The sequence below is a fragment of the Coturnix japonica genome, chromosome 17, assembly GCF_054131305.1.
Source record: "Coturnix japonica strain WE chromosome 17, WE-NBRP24, whole genome shotgun sequence".
NCBI classification, from domain to species: domain Eukaryota; kingdom Metazoa; phylum Chordata; class Aves; order Galliformes; family Phasianidae; genus Coturnix; species Coturnix japonica.
Window position 1 is genome coordinate 510,716 of NC_140679.1, and position 27,719 is coordinate 538,434.

The following is a 27,719-nucleotide window of genomic DNA, read 5'->3' on the forward strand; positions in this document are numbered from 1 at the left end:
GCAGCTTCGTCACACAGCAGGTATTAGGGGGTCTATGGGGTGTCTATGGGGCTCTATGGGGCTCTATGGGGTGTCTATGGGTCTATATGGAGTCTATGGGGCTCTATGGGGTCTCTATGGGGCTCTATGGGGTGTCTATGGGGCTCTATGGGGTGTCTATGGGGTCTATGGGGCTCTGTGGGGTGTCTATGGGGCTCTATGGGGCTCTATGGGGTGTCTATGGGGTTCTATGGGGTCTCTGTGGGTCCCTATAGGTCTCTATGGGGTGTCTATGGGGCTCTATGGGGTGTCTATGGGGTCTATGGGGCTCTGTGGGGTGTCTATGGGGCTCTGTGGGGTTCTATGGGGTGTCTATGGGGCACTATGAGGCTCTATGGGGTGTCTATGGGGTGTCTATGGGGTGTCTATGGGGCTCTATGGGGCTCTATGGGGTCTCTATGGGTCGCTGTGGGGCTGAGTCTGTGGGTCGGGGTCACCATGGGGAGCAGCTTCGTCACACAGCAGGTATTAGGGGGTACATAGAACCCCATATAACCCCATATAACCCCATATAACCCCATATAACCCCATATAACCTTATATATCCCCTATATAACCCCATATAACCCCATATCCCCCCATATAACCCCCTATCCCCCCATAAAACCCCATATAACCCCATATAACCCCATATAACCCCATATATCCCCCCATATCTTCCTATATCCCCCCATATCACCCCATATAACCCCATATGACCCCATAACGCCATATGACCCCATATAACCCTATAGCCCCCTATTACCCCATAACCCCCTATTACCCCAATGAACTTAAGACCCTATAAGACCCCATATACCCCATATAACCCTATAATACCCTATAATCCTATATAGGGTTTCTGGGCCCTATTACTGGGCCGTGCCCTTGTTGGTGTGGGTGAAGCATAACCCCATATATCCCATATAACCCCATATAACCCCATATATCCCATATAACCCCATATAACCCCATATAACCCCATATATCCCCCTATATCCCCCCATAACACCCCATATAACCCCATAACCCCATATCCCCCCATATCTAGACCCCATATCCCCCCATATCCCCCCATATCCCCCCATATAACCCCATATAACCCCATATAACCCCATATAACCCCATATAACCCCATATAACCCCATATAATCCTATATAACCCCATATAACCCCATATAACCCATATAACCCCATATAACCCCCCATAACACCCATATAACCCCATATCTCCCTTATATCCCCCATATCCCCCCATATCACCCCATATAACCCCATATCCCCCCATATATAGACCCCATATCCCCCCATATCCCCCCATATAACCCCATACACCCCATATAACCCCATATATACCCCATATAACCCCATATAACCCCATATGACCCTATATCCCCCTATAGAACCCCATATCCTCCCATATCCCCCCATATAACCCCATATCCCCCCATATAACCCCATATCCCCCCATATAACCCCATATGACCCTATATCCCCCTATAGAACGCCATATAACCCCATATCCCCCCATATATCCCATATAACCCCATATAACCCTATATAATCCCCTATAGGGTTTCTGGGCCCTATTACTGGGCCGTGCCCTTGTTGGTGTGGGTGAAGCATAACCCCATATAACCCCATATAACCCCATATAACCCCATATATCCCCCCATATCTTCCTATATCCCCCCATATCCCCCCATAGAACCCCATAGAACCCCATAGAACCCCATATCCCCCCCATATATCCCATATAACCCTATATAATCCTATAATCCTATATAGGGTTTCTGGGCCCTATTACTGGGCCGTGCCCTTGTTGGTGTGGGTGAAGCATAGCCCCATATAACCCCATATAACCCCATATAACCCCATATAACCCCATATAACCCCATATAACCCCATATAACCCCATATAACCCCATATAACCCCATATAACCCCATATAACCCCATATAACCCCATATAACCCCATATATCCCATATAACCCTATATAATCCTATAATCCTATATAGGGTTTCTGGGCCCTATTACTGGGCCGTGCCCTTGTTGGTGTGGGTGAAGCTTCCTATTCCACCGTGGCCCCGACCCTCATCGCTGACCTATATGGGGGAACAGCACGGAGCCGGGCACTGGGCTGCTTCTACCTGGCTGTGCCATTGGGAAGGTAAGGGGTCTATAGGGTCTCTATGGGGTCTGTGGGATCTATGGGGTCTCTATGGGGCTCTATGGGGTATATGGGGCTCTATGGGGTCTCTATGGGATGTTATGGGGTCTATGGGGTCTCTATGGGATCATAAGGGGTTATGGGGTCTCTGTGGGGTCATAAGAGGTTATGGGGTCTCTATGGGTCTCTATGGGGTCTCTATGGGATCATAAGAGGTTATGGGGTCTCTATGGAGTGTCTATGGGGTCTATGGGGCTCAATGGGGTCTCTATGGGTCTCTATGGGGGAACAGCGCGGAGCCGGGCTTTGGGGTGCTTCTATCTGGCTGTGCCATTGGGAAGGTAAGGGGTCTATAGGGTTATATGGGGTTATATGGGGTTATATGGGGGGATATGGGGTTATATGGGGTTATATGGCGTTATATGGGGTTATATGGGGGGATATGGGGTTATATGGGGTTATATGGGGTTATATGGGGTTATATGGGGTTATATGGGGTTTCTATGGGGTTATATGGCGTTATGGGGTCTCTATGGGGCTCTATGGGGTTATATGGGGTCTCTATGGGGTTATATGGGGTCTCTATGGGGAGAAATGGGGTTATGGGGTTTCTATGGCGTTATATGGGGTATATGGGGCTCTATGGGGTGTCTGTGGGGCTATATGTGGTGTCTATGGGGAGTAATGGGGTGTCTATGGGGAGTAATGGGGTATATGGGGTCTCTATGGGGTCTCTATGGGGTTATATGGGGAGCAGTGGGGTCCATGGGGTCTCTATGGGGTCTCTGTGGGGCTCTATGGGGTCTATGGGGTCTCTATGGGGGAACAGCACGGAGCCGGGCTTTGGGGTGCTTCTACCTGGCTGTGCCATTGGGAAGGTAAGGGGTTATGGGGGGATATGGGGGGATATGGGGTTATATGGGGGGATATGGGGTTATATGGGGTCTCTATGGGGAGAAATGGGGTATATGGGGCTCTATGGGGTCTCTATGGGGAGTAATTGGGTCCATGGGGTGTCTATGGGGCTCTTTGGGGTCTCTATGGGGAGAAATGGGCTGTATGGTGTCTCTATGGGGCTCTATAGGATCATAAGGGGTTATGGGGTTTCTATGGGGCTCTATGGGGTCTCTATGGGGTGTCTATGGGGCTATATGGGGCTCTATGGGGTCTCTATGGGTCTCTATGGGATCATAAGAGGTTATGGGGTCTCTATGGGGTCTCTATGGGGTGTCTATGGGTCTCTATGGGATCATAAGGGGTTATGGGGTGTCTATGGGGTCTCTATGGGGTCTCTATGGGGTCTCTATGGGGTGTCTATGGGTCTCTATGGGATCATAAGGGGTTATGGGGTGTCTATGGGGTCTCTATGGGGGGACAGCGCGGAGCCGGGCTTTGGGGTGCTTCTATCTGGCTGTGCCATTGGGAAGGTAAGGGGTTATATGGGGTTATATGGGGTTATATGGGGTTATATGGGGTTATATGGGGTTATATGGGGTTATATGGGGTTATATGGGGTTATATGGGGTTATATGGGGTTATATGGGGTTATATGGGGTTATATGGGGTTATATGGGGTTATATGGGGTTATATGGGGTTATATGGGGGTATATGGGGTTATATGGGGTTATATGGGGGGATATGGGGGGATATGGGGGGATATGGGGTTATATGGGGTTATATGGGGTTATATGGGGGGATATGGGGTTATATGGGGTTATATGGGGTTATATGGGGGGATATGGGGTTATATGGGGGGATATGGGGTTATATGGGGTTATATGGGGGGATATGGGGTTATATGGGTTCTTATGGGGTTTCTATGGGGTTATATGGCATTATGGGGTCTCTATGGGGTGTCTATGGGGCTATATGGGGCTCTATGGGGTCTCTATGGGTCTCTATGGGATCATAAGGGGTTATGGGGTCCCTATGGGGTCTCTATGGGGTGTCTATGGGTCTCTATGGGATCATAAGGGGTTATGGGGTCTCTATGGGTCTCTATGGGGGTCTATAGGGTCTCTATGGGGCTCTGTAGAGACATATGGGGTATATGGGGCTCTATGGGGTGTCTATGGGGTCTCTATGGGGAGAAATGGGGTATATGGGGCTCTATGGGGTGTCTATGGGGTCTCTATGGGTCTCTATGGGGGAACAGCGCAGAGCCGGGCACTGGGCTGCTTCTACCTGGCTGTGCCCCTAGGAAGGTAAGGGGTCTATAGGGTTATATGGGGTTATATGGGGGGATATGGGGTTTATATGGGGTTTATATGGGGTTATATGGGGTTATATGGGGCTATATGGGGTTATATGGGGTTATATGGGGGGATATGGGGGGATATGGGGTTATATGGGGTCTATGGGGTTATATGGGGGGATATGGGGTTATATGGGGTTATATGGGGTTATATGGGGTTATATGGGGGTATATGGGGGTATATGGGGGTATATGGGGTTATATGGGGGTATATGGGGGGGATATGGGGTTATATGGGGTTATATGGGGGGATATGGGGTTATATGGGGGGATATGGGGTTATATGGGGGTATATGGGGTTATATGGGATTATATGGGGTTATATGGGGTCTATAGGGTTATATGGGGTTATATGGGGTTATATGGGGTTATATGGGGTTATATGGGGGTATATGGGGTTATATGGGGGTATATGGGGGTATATGGGGTTATATGGGGTTATATGGGGTTATATGGGGTTATATGGGGGGATATGGGGGGATATGGGGTTATATGGGGTTATATGGGGGGATATGGGGTTATATGGGGTTATATGGTGTTATATGGGGGGATATGGGGTTATATGGGGTTATATGGGGTTATATGGGGTTATATGGGGTTATGGGGTTATATAGGGTTATATGGGGTTTTTATGGGGTTATATGTGGTTATATGGGGGGATACGGGGTTATATTGGTCTCTATGGGGCTCTATGGGGTGTCTATGGGGTCTCTGTGGGGTTATATGGGGAGAAATGGGGTCTATGGGGCTCTATGGGATCATAAGGGGTTATGGGGTCTCTATGGGGTCTATGGGGTATATGGGGCTCTATGGGTTCTCTGTGGGGCTCTGTGGGGTGTCTATTGGGTTATATGGGGAGCAGTGAGGTATATGGGGCTCTGTGGGGTCTCTATGGGGCTCTATGGGGTGTCTATGGGGCTCTATGGGGTGTCTATGGGGAGAAATGGGGAGCAATTGGGTCTATGAAGCTCTATGGGGTCTCTATGGGTCTCTATGGGGTTATATGGGTCTCTATGGGTCTCTATGGGGTTATATGGGTCTCTATGGGTCTCTATGGGGTTATATGGGTCTCTATGGGTCTCTGTGGGGTTATATGGGTCTCTATGGGTCTCTATGGGTCTCTATGGGGTTATATGGGTCTCTATGGGGTTATATGGGTCTCTGTGGGTCTCTAAGGGGCCTTATGGGGTCTCTATGAGGCTCTATGGGGTCTCTGTGGGTCTCTATGGGTCTCTATGGGGTCCCTATGGGGCTCTATGGGTCTCTATGGGTCTCTATGGGGCATTATGGGGTCACTATGGGTCTCTATGGGGTCTCTATGGGGTTCCATTGGTCTCTATGGGCTTCTGTGGGGTTTCTATGAGGTGTCTATGGGACTCTATGGGGTCTCTATGGGGTCTATGGGGTCGCTATGGGGGCTTTATGGGGTTCTATGGGGAGCAATGGGGTATATGGGTCTCTATGGGGCTCTATGGGGTCTCTATGGGGCTCTATGGGGTGTCTATGGGGTGTCTGTGGTTTGTTATGGGGTGTCTATGGGTCTCTATGGGGTCTCTATGGGGTCTCTATGGGGTCTTTATGGGGCTCTATGGGGTCTCTATGGGTCTCTATGGGATCATAAGGGGTTATGGGGTCTCTGTGGGGTCATAAGAGGTTATGGGGTCTCTATGGGGCTCTATGGGGTGTCTATGGGGTGTCTGTGGTTTGTTATGGGGTGTCTATGGGTCTCTATGGGGTCTCTATGGGGTCTTTATGGGGCTCTATGGGGTCTCTATGGGTCTCTGTGGGGTCATAAGAGGTTATGGGGTCTCTGTGGGGCTCTGTGGGGTCTCTATGGGTAGAAATGGGGTGTCTATGGGGCTCTATGGGGTTTCTATGGGGTTATATGGGGAGCAGTGGGGTCTGTGGGGTCTCTATGGGGTTTCTATGGGGGAACAGCACGGAGCCGGGCACTGGGCTGCTTCTACCTGGCTGTGCCACTAGGGAGGTAAGGGGTTATGGGGTCTATGGGGTCTATAGGGTCTGTGGGGTCATATAGAGTCTATGGGGTCTCTATGGGGTTATATGGGGTCTGTATGGGAAGCAGTAGGGCTCTATGCGGAGCAGTAGGGCTCTATGGGGTGTCTATGGGGAGCAGTTGGGTCTATGGGGCTCTATGGGGTCATAAGGGGCTATGGGGTCTCTATGGGGAGAAATGGGGTTTCTATGGGGTTATATGGGGTCTCTATGGGGAGAAATGGGCTCTATGGGGTCTCTATGGGGCTCTATAGGATCATAAGGGGTTATGGGGTTTCTATGGGTCTCTATGGGGTCTCTATGGGATGTTATGAGGCTGTATGGTGTCTCTATGGGGTTCTATGGGGTCATAAGAGGTTATGGGGTCTCTATGGGGCTCTATGGGGGAACAGCACGGAGCCAGGCACTGGGCTGCTTCTACCTGGCTGTGCCCCTAGGGAGGTAAGGGGTTATATGGGGTTATATGGGGTCTATGGGGTCTATAGGGTCTGTGGGGTCTATATGGGGTCTCTATGGGGAGAAATGAGGTCTCTATGGGGCTCTATGGGGTCTCTGTGGGATCATAAGGGGTTATGGGGTCTCTATGGGGAGAAATGGGGTCTCTATGGGGCTCTATGGGTCTCTATGGGTCTCTATGGGATCATAAGGGGTTATGGGGTCTCTATGGGGTCTCTATGGGTCTCTATGGGATCATAAGGGGTTATGGGGTCTCTATGGGGCTCTATGGGGTCTCTATGGGTCTCTATGGGATCATAAGGGGTTATGGGGTCTCTATGGGGAGAAATGGGGTCTCTATGGGTCTCTATGGGATCATAAGGGGTTATGGGGTCTCTATGGGGAGAAATGGGGTCTCTGTGGGGCTCTATGGGGTCTCTATGGGGAGAAATGGGGTATATGGGGCTCTATGGGGTTATATGGGGTCTCTATGGGGAGAAATGGGGTTATGGGGTTTCTATGGGGTTACATGGAGTTATGGGGTTTCTATGGGGTCATAAGAGGTTATGGGGTCTCTATGGGTCTCTATGGGGTCTCTATGGGGCTCTGTGGGGTGTCTATGGGGCTCTATTGGGCATATGGGGTTTCTATGGGTTCTCTATGGGAAGGTAAGGGGGTCTATGGGGCTCTATGGGATCATAAGGGGTTATGGGGTCTCTATGGGTCTCTATGAGTCTCTATGGGGTCTCTATGGGGCTCTATGGGGTGTCTATGGGGTCTCTATGGGGGAACGGCACGGAGCCGGGCACTGGGCTGCTTCTACCTGGCTGTGCCCCTAGGAAGGTAAGGGGTTATAGGGTTATATGGGGTCTATGGGGTTTATAGGGTCTCTATGGGGCTCTATGGGGTTCCTATGGGGAGAAATGGGGTCTCTATGGGGAGAAATGGGGTATATGGGGTATATGGGGTCTCTATGGGGCTCTGTGGGGTGTCTTTTGGGTTAAATGGGGTCTATGGGGTCTCTATGGGGCTCTATGGGGTGTCTATGGGGCTCTATGGGGTCTCTATGGGGAGCAATGGGGTATATTGTGCTCTATGGGGTGTCTGTGGGGCTCTATGGGGTCTCTATGGGGCTCTATGGGTCTCTATGGGGGAACAGCGCGGAGCCGGGCTTTGGGGTGCTTCTATCTGGCTGTGCCATTGGGAAGGTAAGGGGTTATAGGGTTATATGGGGTCTATGGGATCTATGGGGTTAGATGGGGTTAGATGGGGTTATATGGGGTTATATGGGGGGATATGGGGTTATATGGGGTTATATGGGGTTATATGGGGTTATATGGGGGGATATGGGGTTATATGGGGTTATATGGGGTTCTATGGGGTTCTATGGGGGGATATGGGGTTATATGGGGTTCTATGGGGGGATATGGGGTTATATGGGGTTATATGGGGTTATATGGGGTTATATGGCATTATGGGGTCTCTATGGGGCTCTATGGGGTTATATGGAGCTCTATGGGGCTCTATGGGATCATAAGAGGTTATGGGGTCTCTATGGAGTGTCTATGGGGCTCTATGGGGTATATGGGGCTATATGGGGTCCGTATGGGTCTCTATGGGGTCTCTATGGGGTCTCTGTGGGGTCTCTATGGTGTCTCTGTGGGGTCTCTATGGGGTCTCTATGGGGTCTATATGGGGTCATAAGAGGTTATGGGGTCTCTATGGGGAGCAATGGGGTATATGGGGAGCAGTGGGGTCTATGGGGTCTCTATGGGGTGTCTATGGGGCTCTATGGGGTCTCTTTGGGGTTATATGGGGTTATATGGGGGGATATGGGGTTATATGGGGGGATATGGGGTTATATGGGGGGATATGGGGAGCAATTGGGTCTATGAAGCTCTATGGGGTCTCTATGGGGAGAAATGGGGTATATGGGGTCTCTATGGGGCTCTATGGGGTCTCTATGGGGAGAAATGGGGTGTCTATGGGTCTCTATGGGGTCTCTATGGGTCTCTATGGGGTCTCTATGGGTCTCTATGGGTCTCTATGGGGTCTCTATGGGGCTCTATGGGGTGTCTATGGGGTCTCTATGGGGGAACGGCACGGAGCCGGGCACTGGGCTGCTTCTACCTGGCTGTGCCACTAGGAAGGTAAGGGGTCTATAGGGTTTTTATGGGGTCTATGGGATCAGAAGGGGTTATGGGGTCCCTATGGGGCTCTATAGGGTCTGTGGGGTGTCTATGGGTCTCTATGGGGTTATATGGGGTCTCTATGGGGAGAAATGGGGACTATAGAGCTGTATGGGGTGTCTATGGGTCTCTATGGGGGGATGGCACGGAGCCGGGCACTGGGTTATATAGGGTCTGTGGGGTCTATGGGGTTTATAGGGTCTATGGGGTCTCTATGGGGCTCTATGAGGTGTCTATGGGGCTCTATGGGGAGCAATTAGGTCTATGAAGCTCTATGGGGTCTCTATGGGGAGAAATGGGGTATATGGGGTTATATGGGGTTTCTATGGGGTCATAAGAGGTTATGGGGTCTCTCTGGGGTCTTTATGGGGAGCAGTGGTGTCTATGGGGTCTATGGGGCCTGATGGGGTCCCTATGGGGCCTTATGGGGTCCCTATGGGGCTCTATGGGGTCTCTGTGGGTCCCTATGGGGCTCTATGGGGTCTCTGGGGGTCTCTATGGGGTCTCTATGGGTCTCTATGGGGTGTCTATGGGGTCTCTGTGGGTCTCTATGGGTCTCTGTCGGTCTCTATGGGGGTCTATGGGGTCTCTATGGGGTTCTGTGGGTCTCTATAGGTCCCTATGGGGCTCTATGGGGCCTTATGGGGTCCCTATGGGGCCTTATGGGGTCCCTATGGGGCTCTATGGGGTCCCTATGGGTCCCTATGGGTCTCTATGGAGCCTTATGGGGTCCCTATGGGGCCTTATGGGGTCCCTATGGGTCCCTATGGGTCTCTATGGGTCTCTATGGAGCCTTATGGGGTCCCTATGGGGCCTTATGGGGTCCCTATGGGGCTCTATGGGGTCCCTATGGGTCCCTATGGGTCTCTATGGGTCTCTATGGAACCTTATGGGGTCCCTATGGGGCCTTATGGGGTCCCTATGGGGCTCTATGGGGTCCCTATGGGTCCCTATGGGTCTCTATGGAGCCTTATGGGGTCCCTATGGGGCTCTATGGGGGCTCTATGGGGTCCCTATGGGTCCCTATGGGTCCCTATGGGTCTCTATGGAGCCTAATGGGGTCCCTATGGGGCCTTATGGGGTCCCTATGGGGCCCTATGGGTCTCTATGGGTCCCGATGGGTCTCTATGGGTCTCTATGGAGCCTTATGGGGTCCCTATGGGGCCTTATGGGGTCCCTATGGGGCTCTATGGGGTCCCTATGGGTCCCTATGGGTCTCTATGGGTCCCTATGGAGCCTTATGGGGTCCCTATGGGGCCTTATGGGGTCCCTATGGGGCTCTATGGGGTCCCTATGGGTCTCTATGGGTCCCGATGGGTCTCTATGGGTCTCTATGGAGCCTTATGGGGTCCCTATGGGGCCTTATGGGGTCCCTATGGGGCTCTATGGGGTCCCTATGGGTCTCTATGGGTCCCTATGGGTCTCTATGGGTCTCTATGGAGCCTTATGGGGTCCCTATGGGGCCTTATGGGGTCCCTATGGGGCTCTATGGGGTCCCTATGGGTCCCTATGGGTCCCTATGGGTCTCTATGGAGCCTTATGGGGTCCCTATGGGGCTCTATGGGGTCCCTATGGGTCTCTATGGGTCCCTATGGGTCTCTATGGGTCTCTATGGAGCCTTATGGGGTCCCTATGGGGCCTTATGGGGTCCCTATGGGGCTCTATGGGGTCCCTATGGGTCCCTATGGGTCCCTATGGGTCTCTATGGAGCCTTATGGGGTCCCTATGGGGCCTTATGGGGTCCCTATGGGGCTCTATGGGGTCCCTATGGGTCCCTATGGGTCTCTATGGGTCCCTATGGGTCTCTATGGGTCTCTATGGGTCTCTATGGAGCCTTATGGGGTCCCTATGGGGCCTTATGGGGTCCCTATGGGGCTCTATGGGGTCCCTATGGGTCCCTATGGGTCTCTATGGGTCCCTATGGGGCCTTATGGGGTCCCTATGGGGCTCTATGGGGTCCCTATGGGTCCCTATGGGTCTCTATGGAGCCTTATGGGGTCCCTATGGGGCCTTATGGGGTCCCTATGGGGCTCTATGGGGTCCCTATGGGTCCCTATGGGTCTCTATGGGTCCCTATGGGGCCTTATGGGGTCCCTATGGGGCTCTATGGGGTCCCTATGGGTCCCTATGGGTCTCTATGGAGCCTTATGGGGTCCCTATGGGGCCTTATGGGGTCCCTATGGGGCCTTATGGGGCTCTATGGGGCCGTGCCCCACTGCTGTGTCTGTCTATGGGGCAGCGGTTTGGGGTACATCGCTGGGGCCAAAGTGAAGGAGGCGGCGTCCGACTGGCACTGGGCACTGAGGGTGAGTGGGGCCCTATAGGGGGTATAGGGCCCTATAGGGGGGTATATGGCCCTATAGGGGGTATAGGGCCCTATAGGGGGGGTATATGGCCCTATAGGGGGGGTATAGGGCCCTATAGGGGTATATGGCCCTATAGGGGGGGTATATGGCCCTATAGGGGGGGTATAGGGCCCTATAGGGGGTATATGGCCCTATAGGGGGGGTATATGGCCCTATAGGGGGTATATGGCCCTATAGGGGGTATATGGCCCTATAGGGGGGGTATAGGGCCCTATAGGGGGTATATGGCCCTATAGGGGGTATATGGCCCTATAGGGGGGGTATATGGCCCTATAGGGGGGGTATAGGGCCCTATAGGGGGGTATAGGGTCCTATAGGGTGGGTATAGGGCCCTATAGGGGGGGTATAGGGCCCTATATGGGGGGTATAGGGCCCTATAGGGGGTATATGGCCCTATAGGGGGATATAGGGCCCTATAGGGGGTATATGGTCCTATGGGGGGGGTATATGGCCCTATAAGGGGGGTATATGGTCCTATGTGGGGGTATAGGGCCCTATATGGGGGTAGACGGCCTTATAGGGGGGGTATATGGCCCTATAGGGGGATATATGGCCCTATATGGGGGTATATGGTCCTATTGGGGGATGTAGGGCCCTATGGGGGGGTATATGGTCCCATAGGGGGGTACATGGCCCTATAGGGGGGGCATAGGACCCTATAGGGGGGATATAGGACCCTATAGGGGGGCACACAGGTCTGTTTCTCCCCCATATAACCCTATAGGAGCCCCCTTGCAGTTCCCCCTCCGGCCACACGGTGGCGCTGTGTGTATCTCCCCATACAACCCTATTGGAGCCCCCTTGCAGTTCCCCCTCCGGCCACACGGTGGCGCTGTGTGTATCTCCCCATATAACCCTATTGGCGCCCCCTTGCAGTTCCCCCTCCGGCCACACGGTGGCGCTGTCTGTATCTCCCCATATAACCCTATAGGAGCCCCCTTGCAGGGTATATTTGGGTATATGGCCATATAGGGGGTATATGGCCCTATAGGGAGGTATAGGGCCCTATAGGGGGTATAGGGCCCTATAGGGAGGTATAGGGCCCTATGGGGGGGGTATAGGGCACTATAAGGGGTTTATGGCCCTATAGGGGGATATAGGGCTCTATAGGGGGGTATACGGCCCTATATGGGGGTATATGGTCCTATAGGGGGGTATAGGACCCTATAGGGGGGGTATATGGCCCTATAGGGGGATATACGGCCCTATATGGGTGTATATGGTCCTATTGGGGGATGTAGGGCCCTATGGGAGGGTATATGGTCCCATAGGGGGGTACATGGCCCTATAGGGGGGGCATAGGACCCTATAGGGGGGGCATAGGACCCTATAGGGGGGATATAGGACCCTATAGGGGGGCACACGGGTCTGTTTCTCCCCCATATAACCCTATAGGAGCCCCCTTGCAGTTCCCCCTCCGGCCACACGGTGGCGCTGTCTGTATCTCCCCATATAACCCTATTGGAGCCCCCTTGCAGTTCCCCCTCCGGCCACACGGTGGCGCTGTCTGTATCTCCCCATATAACCCTATAGGAGCCCCCTTGCAGTTCCCCCTCCGGCCACACGGTGGCGCTGTCTGTATCTCCCCATATAACCCTATTGGCGCCCCCTTGCAGTTCCCCCTCCGGCCACACGGTGGCGCTGTGTGTATCTCCCCATATAACCCTATAGGAGCCCCCTTGCAGTTCCCCCTCCGGCCACACGGTGGCGCTGTGTGTATCTCCCCATATAACCCTATAGGAGCCCCCTTGCAGTTCCCCCTCCGGCCACACGGTGGCGCTGTGTGTATCTCCCCCATTCAACCCTATTGGCGCCCCCTTGCAGGGTATATTTGGGTATATGGCCCTATAGGGAGGTATAGGGCCCTATAGGGGGTATAGGGCCCTATAGGGAGGTATAGGGCCCTATGGGGGGGGTATAGGGCCCTATAAGGGGTATATGGCCCTATAGGGGGATATAGGGCTCTATAGGGGGGTATACGGCCCTATATGGGGGTATATGGTCCTATAGGGGGGTATAGGACCCTATAGGGGGGGTATATGGCCCTATAGGGGGATATACGGCCCTATATGGGGGTATATGGTCCTATTGGGGGATGTAGGGCCCTATGGGGGGGTATATGGTCCCATAGGGGGGTACATGGCCCTATAGGGGGGGCATAGGACCCTTTAGGGGGGTATAGGGCCCTATAAGGGGATATAAAGCCCTATAGGGGGGTATACGGCCCTATAGGGGAGCATAGGACCCTATAGGGGAGCTCGCGGGTCTGTTTCTCCCCATTCAACCCTATTGGCGCCCCCTTGCAGTTCCCCCTCCGGCCACACGGTGGCGCTGTCTGTATCTCCCCATATAACCCTATTGGAGCCCCCTTGCAGTTCCCCCTCCGGCCACACGGTGGCGCTGTCTGTATCTCCCCATTCAACCCTATTGGCGCCCCCTTGCAGTTCCCCCTCCGGCCACAGGGTGGCGCTGTGTGTCCCTATATCTCCCTATATATCCCAATGTAATGTATGTATCCTATAGGTGACCCCGGCTCTGGGGGTGCTGGCCCTGGCCCTATTAATGGTGGTGGTGTCGGAGCCCCCCCGTGGGGCGGCGGATGGAGGGGGGGGGGGGCAGCAACGTGGACAACCAGCGACGTGGGTCCAGGACCTCAAAGCATTGGCTGCCAAGTGAGTGTATAGGGGGGATGTATAGATATATAGGGGGGATATAGGGGGTATATAGGGGATATAGGGGGTATATAGGGGGTATAGGGGGGATATAGGGGATATAGGGGGGATATAGTGGATATAGGGGGTATATAGGGGGTATGTGTATATATAAGGGGGTATATAGGGGGGATGTATAGATATAGGGGGTATATAGGGGGTATATATGGGGTATATAGGGGGTATATAGGGGGTATGTGTATATATAGGGGGATATAGGGGGGATATAGGGGGCATATAGGGGGGATATAGGGGATATAGGGGGTATATAGGGGATATATAGGGGGTATATAGGGTATATAGGGGGTATATAGGGGGTATGTGGATATATAAGGGGGTATATAGGGGGTATGTGTATATATAGGGGGGATATAGGGGGTATATAGGGGGTATATAGGGGATATAGGGGGGATATAGGGGATATAGGGGGTATATAGGGGATATATAGGGGGTATATAGGGTATATAGGGGGTATATAGGGGGTATGTGGATATATAAGGGGGTATATAGGGGGTATGTGTATATATAGAGGGTATATAGGGGGTATGTGTATATATAGGGGGATATAGGGGGTATATAGGGGGTATGTGTATATATAGAGGGTATATAGGGGGTATATAGGGGGTATGTGTATATATAAGGGGGTATATAGGGGGGATGTATAGATATATAGGGGGGATATAGGGTGTATATAGGGGGTATAGGGGGTATATAGGGGGTATATAGAGGGTATGTGTATATATAAGGGGGTATATAGGGGGGATGTATAGATATAGGGGGTATATATGGGGTATATAGGGGGTATGTGCATATATAGGGGGGATATGGGGGATATAGGGGGCATATAGGGGGGATATAGGGGATATAGGGGGTATATAGGGGATATATTGGGGGTATATAGGGTATATAGGGGGTATATAGGGGGTATGTGGATATATAAGGGGGTATATAGGGGGTATGTGTATATATAGGGGGGATATAGGGGGTATATAGGGGGGATGTATAGATATAGGGGGTATATATGGGGTATATAGGGGGGATGTATAGAGATAGGGGGTATATAGGGGGTATATAGGGGGTATATAGGGGGGATGTATAGATATATTGGGGGTATATAGGGGGTATGTGGATATATAAGGGGGGATATAGGGGGTATATAGGGGAGATGTATAGATATAGGGGGTATATATGGGGTATATAGGGGGGATGTATAGATATAGGGGGTATATAGGGGGTATGTAGGGGAGATGTATAGATATATAGGGGGTATAGGGGGTATGTGTATATATAGGGGGTATATAGGGGGTATATAGGGGGTATGTATAGATATAGGGGTATATAGGAGGGATGTATAGATATAGGGGGTATTATGGGGTATATAGGGGGGATGTCTAGATATATGGGGTATATAGGGGATATAGGGGGTATATAGGGGGTATGTGGATATATAAGGGGGTATATAGGGGATATATAGGGGGTATGTGTATATATAGGGGGTATATAGGGGGTATGTGTATATATAGGGGGATATAGGGGGTATATAGGGGGATATAGGGGGCATATAGGGGGTATATAGGGTATATAGGGGGTATATAGGGGATATGTGGATATATAAGGGGGTATATAGGGGGTATGTGTATATACAGAGGGTATATAGGGGGTATATAGGGGGTATGTGTATATATAAGGGGGTATATAGGGGGGATGTATAGATATAGGGGGGATATAGGGGGTATATAGGGGGTATATAGGGGGTATGTGTATATATAGGGGGATATAGGGGGATATAGGGGATATAGGGGGGATATAGGGGATATAGGGGGTATATAGGGGATATATAGGGGGTATATAGGTATATAGGGGGTATATAGGGGGTATGTGTATATATAAGGGGGTATATAGGGGGGATGTATAGATATAGGGGGTATATATGGGGTATATAGGGGGTATATAGGGGGTATGTGTATATATAGGGGGATATAGGGGGGATATAGGGGATATAGGGGGGATATAGGGGATATAGGGGGTATATAGGGGATATATAGGGGGTATATAGGGTATATAGGGGGTATATAGGGGGTATGTGTATATATAAGGGGGTATATAGGGGGGATGTATAGATATAGGGGGTATATATGGGGTATATAGGGGGTATATAGGGGGTATGTGTATATATAGGGGGATATAGGGGGGATATAGGGGCATATAGGGGGGATATAGGGGATATAGGGGGTATATAGGGGATATATAGGGGGTATATAGGGTATATAGGGGGTATATAGGGGGTATGTGGATATATAAGGGGGTATATAGGGGGGATGTATAGATATAGGGGTATATAGGGGTACATAGGGGGTATATAGGGGGTATGAGGATATATAAGGGGGTATATAGGGGATATAGGGGGTATATAGGGGGTATGTGTATATATAAGGGGGTATATAGGGGGGATGTATAGATATAGGGGGTATATATGGGGTATATAGGGGGTATATAGGGGGTATGTGTATATATAGGGGGATATAGGGGGGATATAGGGGATTAGGGGGATATAGGGGATATAGGGGGTATATAGGGGATATATAGGGGGTATATAGGGTATATAGGGGGTATATAGGGTATGTGTATATATAAGGGGGTATATAGGGGGGATGTATAGATATAGGGGGTATATATGGGGTATATAGGGGGTATATAGGGGGTATGTGTATATATAGGGGGATATAGGGGGGATATAGGGGGCATATAGGGGGGATATAGGGGATATAGGGGGTATATAGGGGATATATAGGGGGTATATAGGGTATATAGGGGGTATATAGGGGGTATGTGGATATATAAGGGGGTATATAGGGGGTATGTGTATATATAGAGGGTATATAGGGGGTATATGTATATATAAGGGGGTATATAGGGGGGATGTATAGATATAGGGGGGATAGGGGTATATAGGGGGGTATATAGGGTATATAGGGGGTATATAGGGGGTATGTGTATATATAAGGGGTATATAGGGGGGATGTATAGATATAGGGGGATATAGGGGGTATATAGGGGATATATAGGGGGTATATAGGGTATATAGGGGGTATATAGGGGGTATGTGGATATATAAGGGGGTATATAGGGGGTATGTGTATATATAAGGGGGTATATAGGGGGGATGTATAGATATAGGGGGTATATAGGGGATATAGGGGGGATATAGGGGATATAGGGGGAATGTGTATATATATAGGGGGATATAGGGGGTATATAGGGGGTATGTGGATATATAAGGGGGTATATAGGGGGTATATAGGGGATATAGGGGGTATATAGGGGGGATGTGTATATATAGGGGGGTATATAGGGGGTATGTGTATATATAGGGGGTATATAGGGGGTATGTGTATATATAGAGGGATATAGGGGGGATATAGGGGATATAGGGGGCATATAGGGGGGATATAGGGGGGATATAGGGGGTATATAGGGGATATATAGGGGGTATATAGGGTATATAGGGGGTATATAGGGGGTATGTGGATATATAAGGGGGTATATAGGGGGTATGAGTATATATAGAGGGTATATAGGGGTATATAGGGGGTATGTGTATATATAAGGGGGTATATAGGGGGGATGTATAGATATAGGGGGTATATATGGGGTATATAGGGGGTATATAGGGGGTATATAGGGGGTATGTGTATATATAGGGGGATATAGGGGATATAGGGGTATATAGGGGATATATAGGGGGTATATAGGGTATATAGGGGGTATATAGGGGGTAGTGTATATATAAGGGGGTATATAGGGGGGATGTATAGATATAGGGGGTATATATGGGGTATATAGGGGGTATATAGGGGGTATGTGTATATATAGGGGGATATAGGGGGCATATAGGGGGGATATAGGGGATATAGGGGGTATTTAGGGATATATAGGGGGTATATAGGGGATATATAGGGGGTATATAGGGTATATAGGGGGTATATAGGGGGTATGTGGATATATAAGGGGGTATATAGGGGGGATGTATAGATATAGGGGGTATATATGGGGTATATAGGGGGTATATAGGGGGTATGTGTATATAGGGATATAGGGGGTATGTGTATATATACGGGGTATATAGGGGGTATGTGTATATATAGGGGGTATATAGGGGGTATGTGTATATATAAGGGGGTATATAGGGGGGATGTATAGATATAGGGGGTATATAGGGGGGATGTGTATATATAGGGGGTATATAGGGGGTATGTGTATATATAGGGGGGATATAGGGGGTATGTGTATATATAGGGGTATATAGGGGGTATGTGTATATATGGGGGTATATAGGGGGTATGTGTATATATAGGGGGATATAGGGGGTATGTGTATATATAGGGGGGATATAGGGGGTATATAGGGGGTATATAGGGGGTATGTGTATATATAGGGGTATATAGGGGGTATGTGTATATATTGGGTATATAGGGGGTATGTGTATATATAGGGGTATATAGAGGGTATGTGGATATATAAGGGGGTATATAGGGGGTATGTGTATATATACGGGGTATATAGGGGGTATGTGTATATATAGGGGGTATATAGGGTGTATGTGTATATATAGGGGGATATAGGGAGGATGTATAGATATAGGGGGTATATAGGGGGTATATAGGGGATAGAGGGGGTTATAGGGGGTATGTGTATATATAGGGGGATATAGGGGGGATATAAGGGGCATATAGGGGGGATATAGGGGATATAGGGGGTATATAGGGGATATATAGGGGGTATATAGGGTATATAGGGGGTATATAGGGGGTATGTGTATATATAGGGGGTATATAGGGGGTATGTGGATATATAAGGGGGTATATAGGGGGGATGTGTATATATAGGGGGATATAGGGGGTATGTGTATATATAGGGGGTATATAGGGGGGATGTGTACATATAGGGGGTATATAGGGGATATAGGGGGCATATAAGGGGTATGTGTTTATATAAGGGTATATAGGGGGATATATAGGAGTCTCTATGGGTCCCTATGGGGTCTCTATGGGTCTATGTGTCCCTATGGGTCCCTACAGGGTCTCTATGGGGTCTCTATGGGGCTCTGTGGGGTCTATGTGGGTCTATGGGGCTCTATGGGTCCCTATGGGTTTGTATGGGTCCCTATGGGGTCTCTATGGGGTCTGTATGGGTCCCTATGGGTCTCTATGGGTCCCTATGGGGTCTCTATGGGGTCCCTATGGGGTCTATGTATGTCTATGGGTTTCTATGGGGTCTGTAAGGGTCTCTGTGTGTCCCTATGGGTCCCTATGGGGTCTCTATGGGGTCCCTATGGGGCTCTGTGTGTCTCTATGGGGTCTCTATGGGGTCTATGTATGTCTGTGGGTTTCTATGGGTCTCTATGGGGTCTCTATGGGGTCTCTATGGGGTCTCTATGGGGTTTCTATGGGGTGGGGTGGATCTATGGGGTCTCTATGGGGTCTCTATGGGGTCTCTATGGGGTGGTGTGTCTCTATGGGTCTCTATGGGTCTCTATGGGGTTATAGGGTCTGACTGTGATCCCACAGCCGCAGCTTCGTCCTGTCCACGTTGGGGTTCTATGGGTCTCTATGGGGTCTCTATGGGATATATATGGGGTGGTGGGGATCTATGGGGTTTCTATGGGGTTTCTATGGGGTGGGGTGGATCTATGGGGTCTCTATGGGGTCTCTATGGGGTTTCTATGGGATATATATGGGGTGGTGGGTCTCTATGGGGTCTCTATGGGGTCTCTATGGGGTCTCTATGGGTCTCTATGGGGTAGTGTGTCTCTATGGGGTCTCTATGGGGTCTCTATGGGGTCTCTATGGGTCTCTATGGGGTCTCTATGGGGTTTCTATGGGGTGGTGTGTCTCTATGGGTCTCTATGGGGTCTCTATGGGTCCCTATGGGGTCTCTATGTGTCCCTATGGGTCCCTATTGGTCTGTATGGGGTCTCTATGTATCCGTATGGGGTCTGTATGTGTCCCTATGGGGTCTCTATGGGATTTCTATGGGGTTTCTGTGGGGTGGTGTGTCTCTATGGGTCTCTATGGGTCTCTATGGGGTCTCTATGGGTCTCTATGGGTCTCTATGGGTCTCTATGGGCCTCTATGGGTCTCTATGGTCTGGTGCCGGGTCTCTCTATGGGGTTATAGGGTCTCACTGTGATCCCACAGCCGCAGCTTCGTCCTGTCCACGTTGGGGTTCTATGGGGTCTCTATGGGGTCTCTATGGGGTTTCTATGGGGTAGTGTGTCTCTATGGGGTCTCTATTTGGTCTCTATGGGTCTCTATGGGGTCTCTATGGGTCTCTATGGGGTCTCTATGGGGTCTCTATGGGGTTTCTATGGGGTGGGGTGGATCTATGGGGTCTCTATGGGGTCTCTATGGGTTCTCTATAGGTCTCTATGGGGTCTCTATGGGTCTCTATGGGGTCTCTATGGGGTTATAGGGTCTCACTGTGATCCCACAGCCGCAGCTTCGTCCTGTCCACGTTGGGGTTCTATGGGGTCTCTATGGGTCTCTATGGGGTCTCTATGGGATATATATGGGGTGGTGGGTCTCTATGGGGTTTCTATGGGGTCTATGGGGTCTCTATGGGGTCTCTATGGGGTTTCTATGGGGTGGGGGTGGATCTATGGGGTCTCTATGGGGTCTCTATGGGATCTCTATGGGGTTTCTATGGGGTGGGGTGGATCTATGGGGTCTCTATGGGATCTCTATGGGGTTTCTATGGGGTGGGGTGGATCTATGGGGTCTCTATGGGGTTTCTATGGGGTGGGGTGGATCTATGGGGTCTCTATGGGGTCTCTATGGGATATATATGGGGTGGTGGGTCTCTATGGGGTTTCTATGGGGTCTCTATGGGGTGGTGGGTTTCTATGGGGTTTCTATGGGGTGGTGGGTCTCTATGGGGTCTCTATGGGGTCTCTATGGGGTGGTGTGTCTCTATGGGGTCTCTATGGGGTTTCTATGGGGTGGGGTGGATCTATGGGGTTTCTATGGGGTCTCTATGGGGTGGTGGGTCTCTATGGGGTTTCTATGGGGTCTCTATGGGATATATATGGGGAGGGGGTGATCTATGGGGTGGGGGGGATCTATGAGTCCCTATTGGTCTGTATGGGTCTCTATGGGGTCTCTATGGGGTGGTGGGTCTCTATGGGGTCTCTATGGGTCTCTATGGGGTCTCTATGGGGTCTCTATGGGGTAGTGTGTCCCTATGGGGTCTCTATGGGGTTATAGGGTCTCACTGTGATCCCACAGTCGCAGCTTCGTCCTGTCCACGTTGGGGTTCTATGGGTCTCTATGGGGTTTCTATGGGGTCTCTATGGGTCTCTATGGGGTTTCTATGGGGTCTCTATGGGGTGGTGGGGATCTGTGGGGTCTCTATGGGATATATATGGGGTGGTGGGGATCTATGGGGTTTCAATGGGTTATATATGGGGTGGTGTGGTTCTATGGGGTCTCTATGGGGTTTCTATGGGTCTCTATGGGGTTATAGGGTCTCACTGTGATCCCACAGCCGCAGCTTCGTCCTGTCCACGTTGGGGTTCTATGGGTCTCTATGGGGTCTCTATGGGTCTCTATGGGGTCTCTATGGGGTCTCTATGGGGTGGGGTGGATCTATGGGTCTCTATGGGATATATATGGGGTGTTGGGTCTCTATGGGGTTTCTATGGGGTCTCTATGGGGTGGTGGGTCTCTATGGGGTCTCTATGGGATATATCTGGGGTGGTGGGTCTCTATGGGGTCTCTATGGGATATATATGGGGTGTTGGGTCTCTATGGGGTTTCTATGGGGTCTCTATGGGGTGGTGGGTCTCTATGGGGTCTCTATGGGGTCTCTACGGGGTGGTGGGTCTCTATGGGGTCTCTATGGGATATATATGGGGTGGTGTGTCTCTATGGGGTCTCTATGGGGTCTATGGGGTCTCTATGTGTCTCTGTGGGGTCTCTATGTGTCTCTATGGGGTCTCTATGGGTCTCTATGGGTCTCTATGGGGTTATAGGGTCTGACTGTGATCCCACAGCCGCAGCTTCGTCCTGTCCACGTTGGGATTCACTGCGGTGGCGTTTGTCAGTGGGGCCCTGGCCCTATGGGCACCAGCGTTCCTATATAGGGCCAGGATGGCGCAGATACGGGATGGGGGCAGTGGGGCGGAGAGCAGCGCCTATGAGAGGTGGGTATGGGGTTATAGGGGGGGATATGGGATCATATAGGGGATATATGGGGTATATGGGGTTATATGGGATATATGGGGTTATATAGGGGATATATGGGGTTATATGGGGGGATATGGGGTTATATGGGGGTATATGGGGGGATATGGGGTTATATGGGGGGATATGGGGTTATATGGGGTTATATGGGGTTATATGGGGTTATATGGGGGAATATGGGGTTATATGGGGTTATATGGGGTTATATGGGGGGATATGGGGGGATATGGGGTTATATGGGGTTATATGGGGGGATTTGGGGTTATATGGGGTTATATGGGATATATGGGGGGATATGGGGTTATAGGGGGGATATGGGGTTCTATGGGGTTATATGGGGGAATATGGGGTTATATGGGGTTATATGGGGTTATAGGGGATATATGGGGTTATATGGGGTATATGGGGGAATATGGGGTTATATGGGGGGATATGGGGTTATATGGGGTTATATGGGGTTATATGGGGTGATATGGGGTGATATGGGGTGATATGGGGTTATATGGGGGGATATGGGGGGATATGGGGTTATATGGGGTTATAGGGGGGGATGTGGGGGGGATATGGGGTTATATGGGGGGATATGGGGTTATAGGGGGGGATATGGGGTTATATGGGGTTATATGGGGTTATATGGGGTTATATTGGGGATATATGGGGGGATATGGGGGATATATGGGGTTATATGGGGGATATATGGGGTTATATGGGGTTATATGGGGGGATATGGGGTTATATGGGGTTATATGGGGGGATATGGGGTTATATGGGGTTATATGGGGGGATATGGGGTTATATGGGGGGATATGGGGTTATATGGGGTTATATGGGGGGATATGGGGTTATATGGGGTTATATGGGGGGATATGGGGTTATATGGGGGGATATGGGGTATATGGGGGGGATATGGGGTTATATGGGGGGGATATGGGGGGGATAAAGGGGGGTATTGGGGGATATAGGGGTTATATGGGGGGATATGGGGTTATATGGGGGGATATTGGGTTATATTGTGTTATATGGGGTTATATGGGGGATATATGGGGGGATATGGAGGGATATGGGGTTATGGGGTCTATAGGGTCTATAAGGTGTGTGACCCTATTATCCCCCAGCCTGCTGTTTGGGTTGGTGACGTGCGCCACGGGGGTGCTGGGTGTGGGGTCGGGGGTGTCAGTGTCCCAATGGCTGCGGCCCTATTGCCCCGACGCCGACCCCGTACTGTGCGCTGTGGGGCTGCTGGGGGCCGCCCCATGTCTCCTCATGGCCCTGATCTGCGCCCCATATGGGGTCACCGCCGCATACGTGAGTCTATGGGGGCTATGGGGTCTGTGGGGGGCTATGGGGTCTGTGGGGGGGAATAGGGGTTCTGTGGGGGGGAATAGGGGGTCTATGGGGGGTCTATGGGGTCTATGGGGGGGAATAGGGGTTCTATGGGGGGGGATTAGGGGTCTATGGGGGGTCTATGGGGGGGGATTGGGGGTCTATGGGGGGTCTATGGGGGGGGATTGGGGGTCTATGGGGGGTCTATGGGGGGGGATTAGGGGTCTATGGGGGGTCTATGGGGGTCTATGGGGGGGGATTGGGGGTCTATGGGGGGTCTATGGGGGGGGATTGGGGGTCTATGGGGGCAATTGGGGGTCTATGGGGTCTATGGGGGGGATTGGGGGTCTATGGGGGGTCTGTGGGGTCTATGGGGTTTCTATGGGGTCTATGGGGCCATTTGGGATCATTTGGGGTCAGTGGGGTCTATGGGGGGTCTATGGGGTCTGTGGGGTCTATGGGGTGGAATAGGGGGTTTATGGGGGGTCTGTGGGGTCTATGGGGGGTCTATGGGGTCTATGGGGGGGAATAGGGGGTCTATGGGGGGCTATGGGGTCTATGGGGTCTATGGGGGGCTATGGGGTCATTTGGGGGGAATAGGGGGTCTATGGGGGGGGATTGGGGGTCTATGGGGTCTATGGGGGGTCTATGGGGTCTATGGGGGGGGATAGGGGGTCTACGGGGGGGATTAGGGGAGATTGGGGGTCTATGGGGTCTATGGGGGGGTCTATGGGGGGTCTATGGGGTCTATGGGGGGTCTATGGGGGGGCTATGGGGTCTATGGGGGTCTATGGGGGGGTCTATGGGCTCTATGGGGGGGTATATGGGGGTTTATGGGGTAGGATGGCCCTGCTCTGTGCCCCATATGGGGTCACCGCCACATACGTGAGTCTATGGGGTCTGTGGGGGGGATTGGGGGTCTATGGGGGGTCTATGGGGTCTATGGGGGGGAATAGGGGTTCTATGGGGGGGGGTTGGTGGTCTATGGGGTCTATGGGGTCTATGGGGGGTCTATGGGGTCGTTTGGGATCGTTTGGGGCCATTTGGGATCCTTTGGGGTCAATGGGGTCTATGGGGGGGAATAGGGGGTCAATGGGGTCTATGGGGGGTCTATGGGGGGATTGGGGGTTTATGGGGTGGAATAGGGGATCTATGGGGGGGGATTGGTGGTCTATGGGGTCTATGGGGTCTATGGGGGGGGATTGGGGATCTATGGGGTCTGTGGGGGGTCTATGGGGTCTATGGGGGGTCTATGGGGTCTATGGGGGGTCTGTGGGGTCTATGTGGGGGAATATGGGGTCTATGTGGGGGAATATGGGGTCTATGGGGGGGAATAGGGGGTCTATGGGGTCTATGGGGTGGAATAGGGAGTCTATGGGGTCTATGGGGGGGGATTGGGGGTCTATGGGGGGTCTATGGGGGGTCTATGGGGGGGATTGGGGGTCTATGGGGGGGATTGGGGGTCTATGGGGGGGGATTGGGGGTCTATGGGGGGGATTGGGGGTCTATGGGGTCTATGGGGGTTTATGGGGTCTATGGGGGGGCCTATGGGGGGGGATTGGGTCTATGGGGGGTCTCTGGGGTCTATGGGGTCTATGGGGCGTCTATGGGGTCTATGGGGGGTCTATGGGGTCTTTGGGGGGTCTATGAGGTCTATGGGGGGATTGGGGGTATTGGGGGTCTATGGGGTCTATGGGGTCTATGGGGGGGGCTATGGGGTCTATGGGGTCTATGGGGGGCTATGGGGTCTATGGGGGGTCTATGGGGTCTATGGGGGGGGATTAGGGGTCTATGGGGTCTATGGGGGGCTATGGGGTCTATGGGGTCTATGGGGGGCTATGGGGTCTATGGGGGGTCTATGGGGTTCTATGGGGGGGGGTTGGGGGGTCTATGGGGTCTATGGGGGATCTATGGGGTCTATGGGGGGGGATTGGGGGTCTATGGGGGGGATTAGGGGAGATTGGGGGTCTATGGGGGGTCTGTGGGGGTCTATGGGGTCTATGGGGGGGGATTGGGGGTCTATGGGGGGATTAGGGGGGATTGGGGGTCTATGGGGGGTCTATGGGGGTCTATGGGGTCTATGGGGGGTCTATGGGGTGTCTATGGGGTCTATGGGGTCTATGGGGGGTCTATGGGGTCGTTTGGGATCGTTTGGGGCCATTTGGGATCATTTGGGGTCAATGGGGTCTATGGGGGGGAATAGGGGGTCAATGGGGTCTATGGGGGGTCTATGGGGGGATTGGGGGTTTATGGGGTGGAATAGGGGATCTATGGGGGGGGATTGGTGGTCTATGGGGTCTATGGGGGGGGATTGGGGGTCTATGGGGTCTATGGGGGGGTCTATGGGGGGTCTATGGGGTCTATGGGGTCTATGGGGTCTATGGGGGGGGATTGGGGGTCTATGGGGTCTATGGGGGGGTCTATGGGGGGTCTATGGGGTCTATGGGGTCTATGGGGTCTATGGGGGGCTATGGGGTCTATGGGGGGCTATGGGGTCTATGGGGTCTATGGGGTCTATGGGGGGCTATGGGGTCTATGGGGGGCTATGGGGTCTATGGGGGGTCTATGGGGTCTATGGGGGGGGATTAGGGGTCTATGGGGTCTATGGGGGGTCTATGGGGGTCTATGGGGGGGCATTGGTGGTCTATGGGGTCTATGGGGTCTATGGGGGCTCTATGGGGTCTATGGGGGATCTATGGGGTCTATGGGGGATCTATGGGGTCTATGGGGTCTGTGGGGGATCTATGGGGTCTGTGGGGGGTCTATGGGATCTATGGGAGGTCTATGGGGGGGGATAGGGGGTCTATGGGGTCTATGGGGGGATTTGGGGTCATTCGGGGCCATTCGGGATCATTTGGGGTCAGTGGGGTCTATGGGGTCTATGGGGGGGGAATAGGGTGTCTATGGGGGGGGATAGGGGGTCTATGGGGAGTCTATGGGGTGATAGGGGGTCTATGGGGGGTCTATGGGGTCTATGGGGGGTCTATGGGGTCTATGGGGGGGAATAGGGGGTCTATGAGGTCTATGGGGGGTCTATGGGGGGGAATAGGGGGGGATTGGGGGTCTATGGGGTCTATGGGGTCTTTGGGAGGTCTATGGGGTCTATAGGGGTCTATGGGGGGGGAATAGGGGGTCTATGGGGGGGGATAGGGGGTCTATGGGGGGAATAGGGGGGGATTGGGAGTCTATGGGGTCTATGGGGGATCTATGGGGTCTATGGGGTCTATGGGGGGTCTATGGGGTCTATGGGGTTCTATGGGGTCTATGGGGTTCTATGGGGTAGGATGGCCCTGATCTGTGCCCCATATGGGGTCACCGCCGCATACGTGAGTCTATGGGGGATATGGGGTCTGGGGGGCTATGGGGTCTATGGGTGGGATTGGGGGTCTATTGGGGGTCTATGGGGGGGGATTGGGGGTCTATGGGGTCTATGGGGGGGTCTATGGGGGGTCTATGGGGTCTATGGGGTCTATGGGGTCTATGGGGGGCTATGGGGTCTATGGGGTCTATGGGGTCTATGGGGGGCTATGGGGTCTATGGGGGGTCTATGGGGGAAATAGGGGGCATTGGTGGTCTATGGGGTCTATGGGGTCTATGGTGGCTCTATGGGGTCTGTGGGGTCTATGGGGGATCTATGGGGTCTATGGGGTCTATGAGGGATCTATGGGGTCTATGGGGTCTATGGGGTCTGTGGGGGGTCTATGGGGTCTGTGGGGGGGTCTATGGGATCTATGGGAGGTCTATGGGGGGGGATTGGGGGTCTATGGGGTCTATGGGGGGATTTGGGGTCATTCGGGGCCATTCGGGATCATTTGGGGTCAGTGGGGTCTATGGGGTCTATGGGGGGGGAATAGGGTGTCTATGGGGGGGGATAGGGGGTCTATGGGGAGTCTATGGGGTGATAGGGGGTCTATGGGGGGTCTATGGGGTCTATGGGGGGTCTATGGGGTCTATGGGGGGGAATAGGGGGTCTATGGGGTCTATGGGGGGTCTAT

The 27,719-nt window shown here is 52.2% G+C and overlaps 1 protein-coding gene across 1 annotated transcript in view; it reads left to right on the forward strand.

Annotated features, from left to right (window-relative positions):
• Nucleotides 1–426: 426 nt before the first annotated feature.
• LOC146757970 (protein spinster homolog 1-like) overlaps nucleotides 427–27,719 on the forward strand; it is a 44,627-nt gene continuing 17,334 nt past the window's right edge. Inside the window, exons 1-6 of the mRNA XM_085518224.1 lie at nucleotides 427–504; nucleotides 2,038–2,189; nucleotides 11,324–11,390; nucleotides 13,974–14,122; nucleotides 22,212–22,361; nucleotides 23,517–23,706. Of these exons, the coding sequence (XP_085374350.1) occupies nucleotides 427–504; nucleotides 2,038–2,189; nucleotides 11,324–11,390; nucleotides 13,974–14,122; nucleotides 22,212–22,361; nucleotides 23,517–23,706 (786 nt within the window). The remainder of the gene's footprint in view (nucleotides 505–2,037; nucleotides 2,190–11,323; nucleotides 11,391–13,973; nucleotides 14,123–22,211; nucleotides 22,362–23,516; nucleotides 23,707–27,719) is intronic.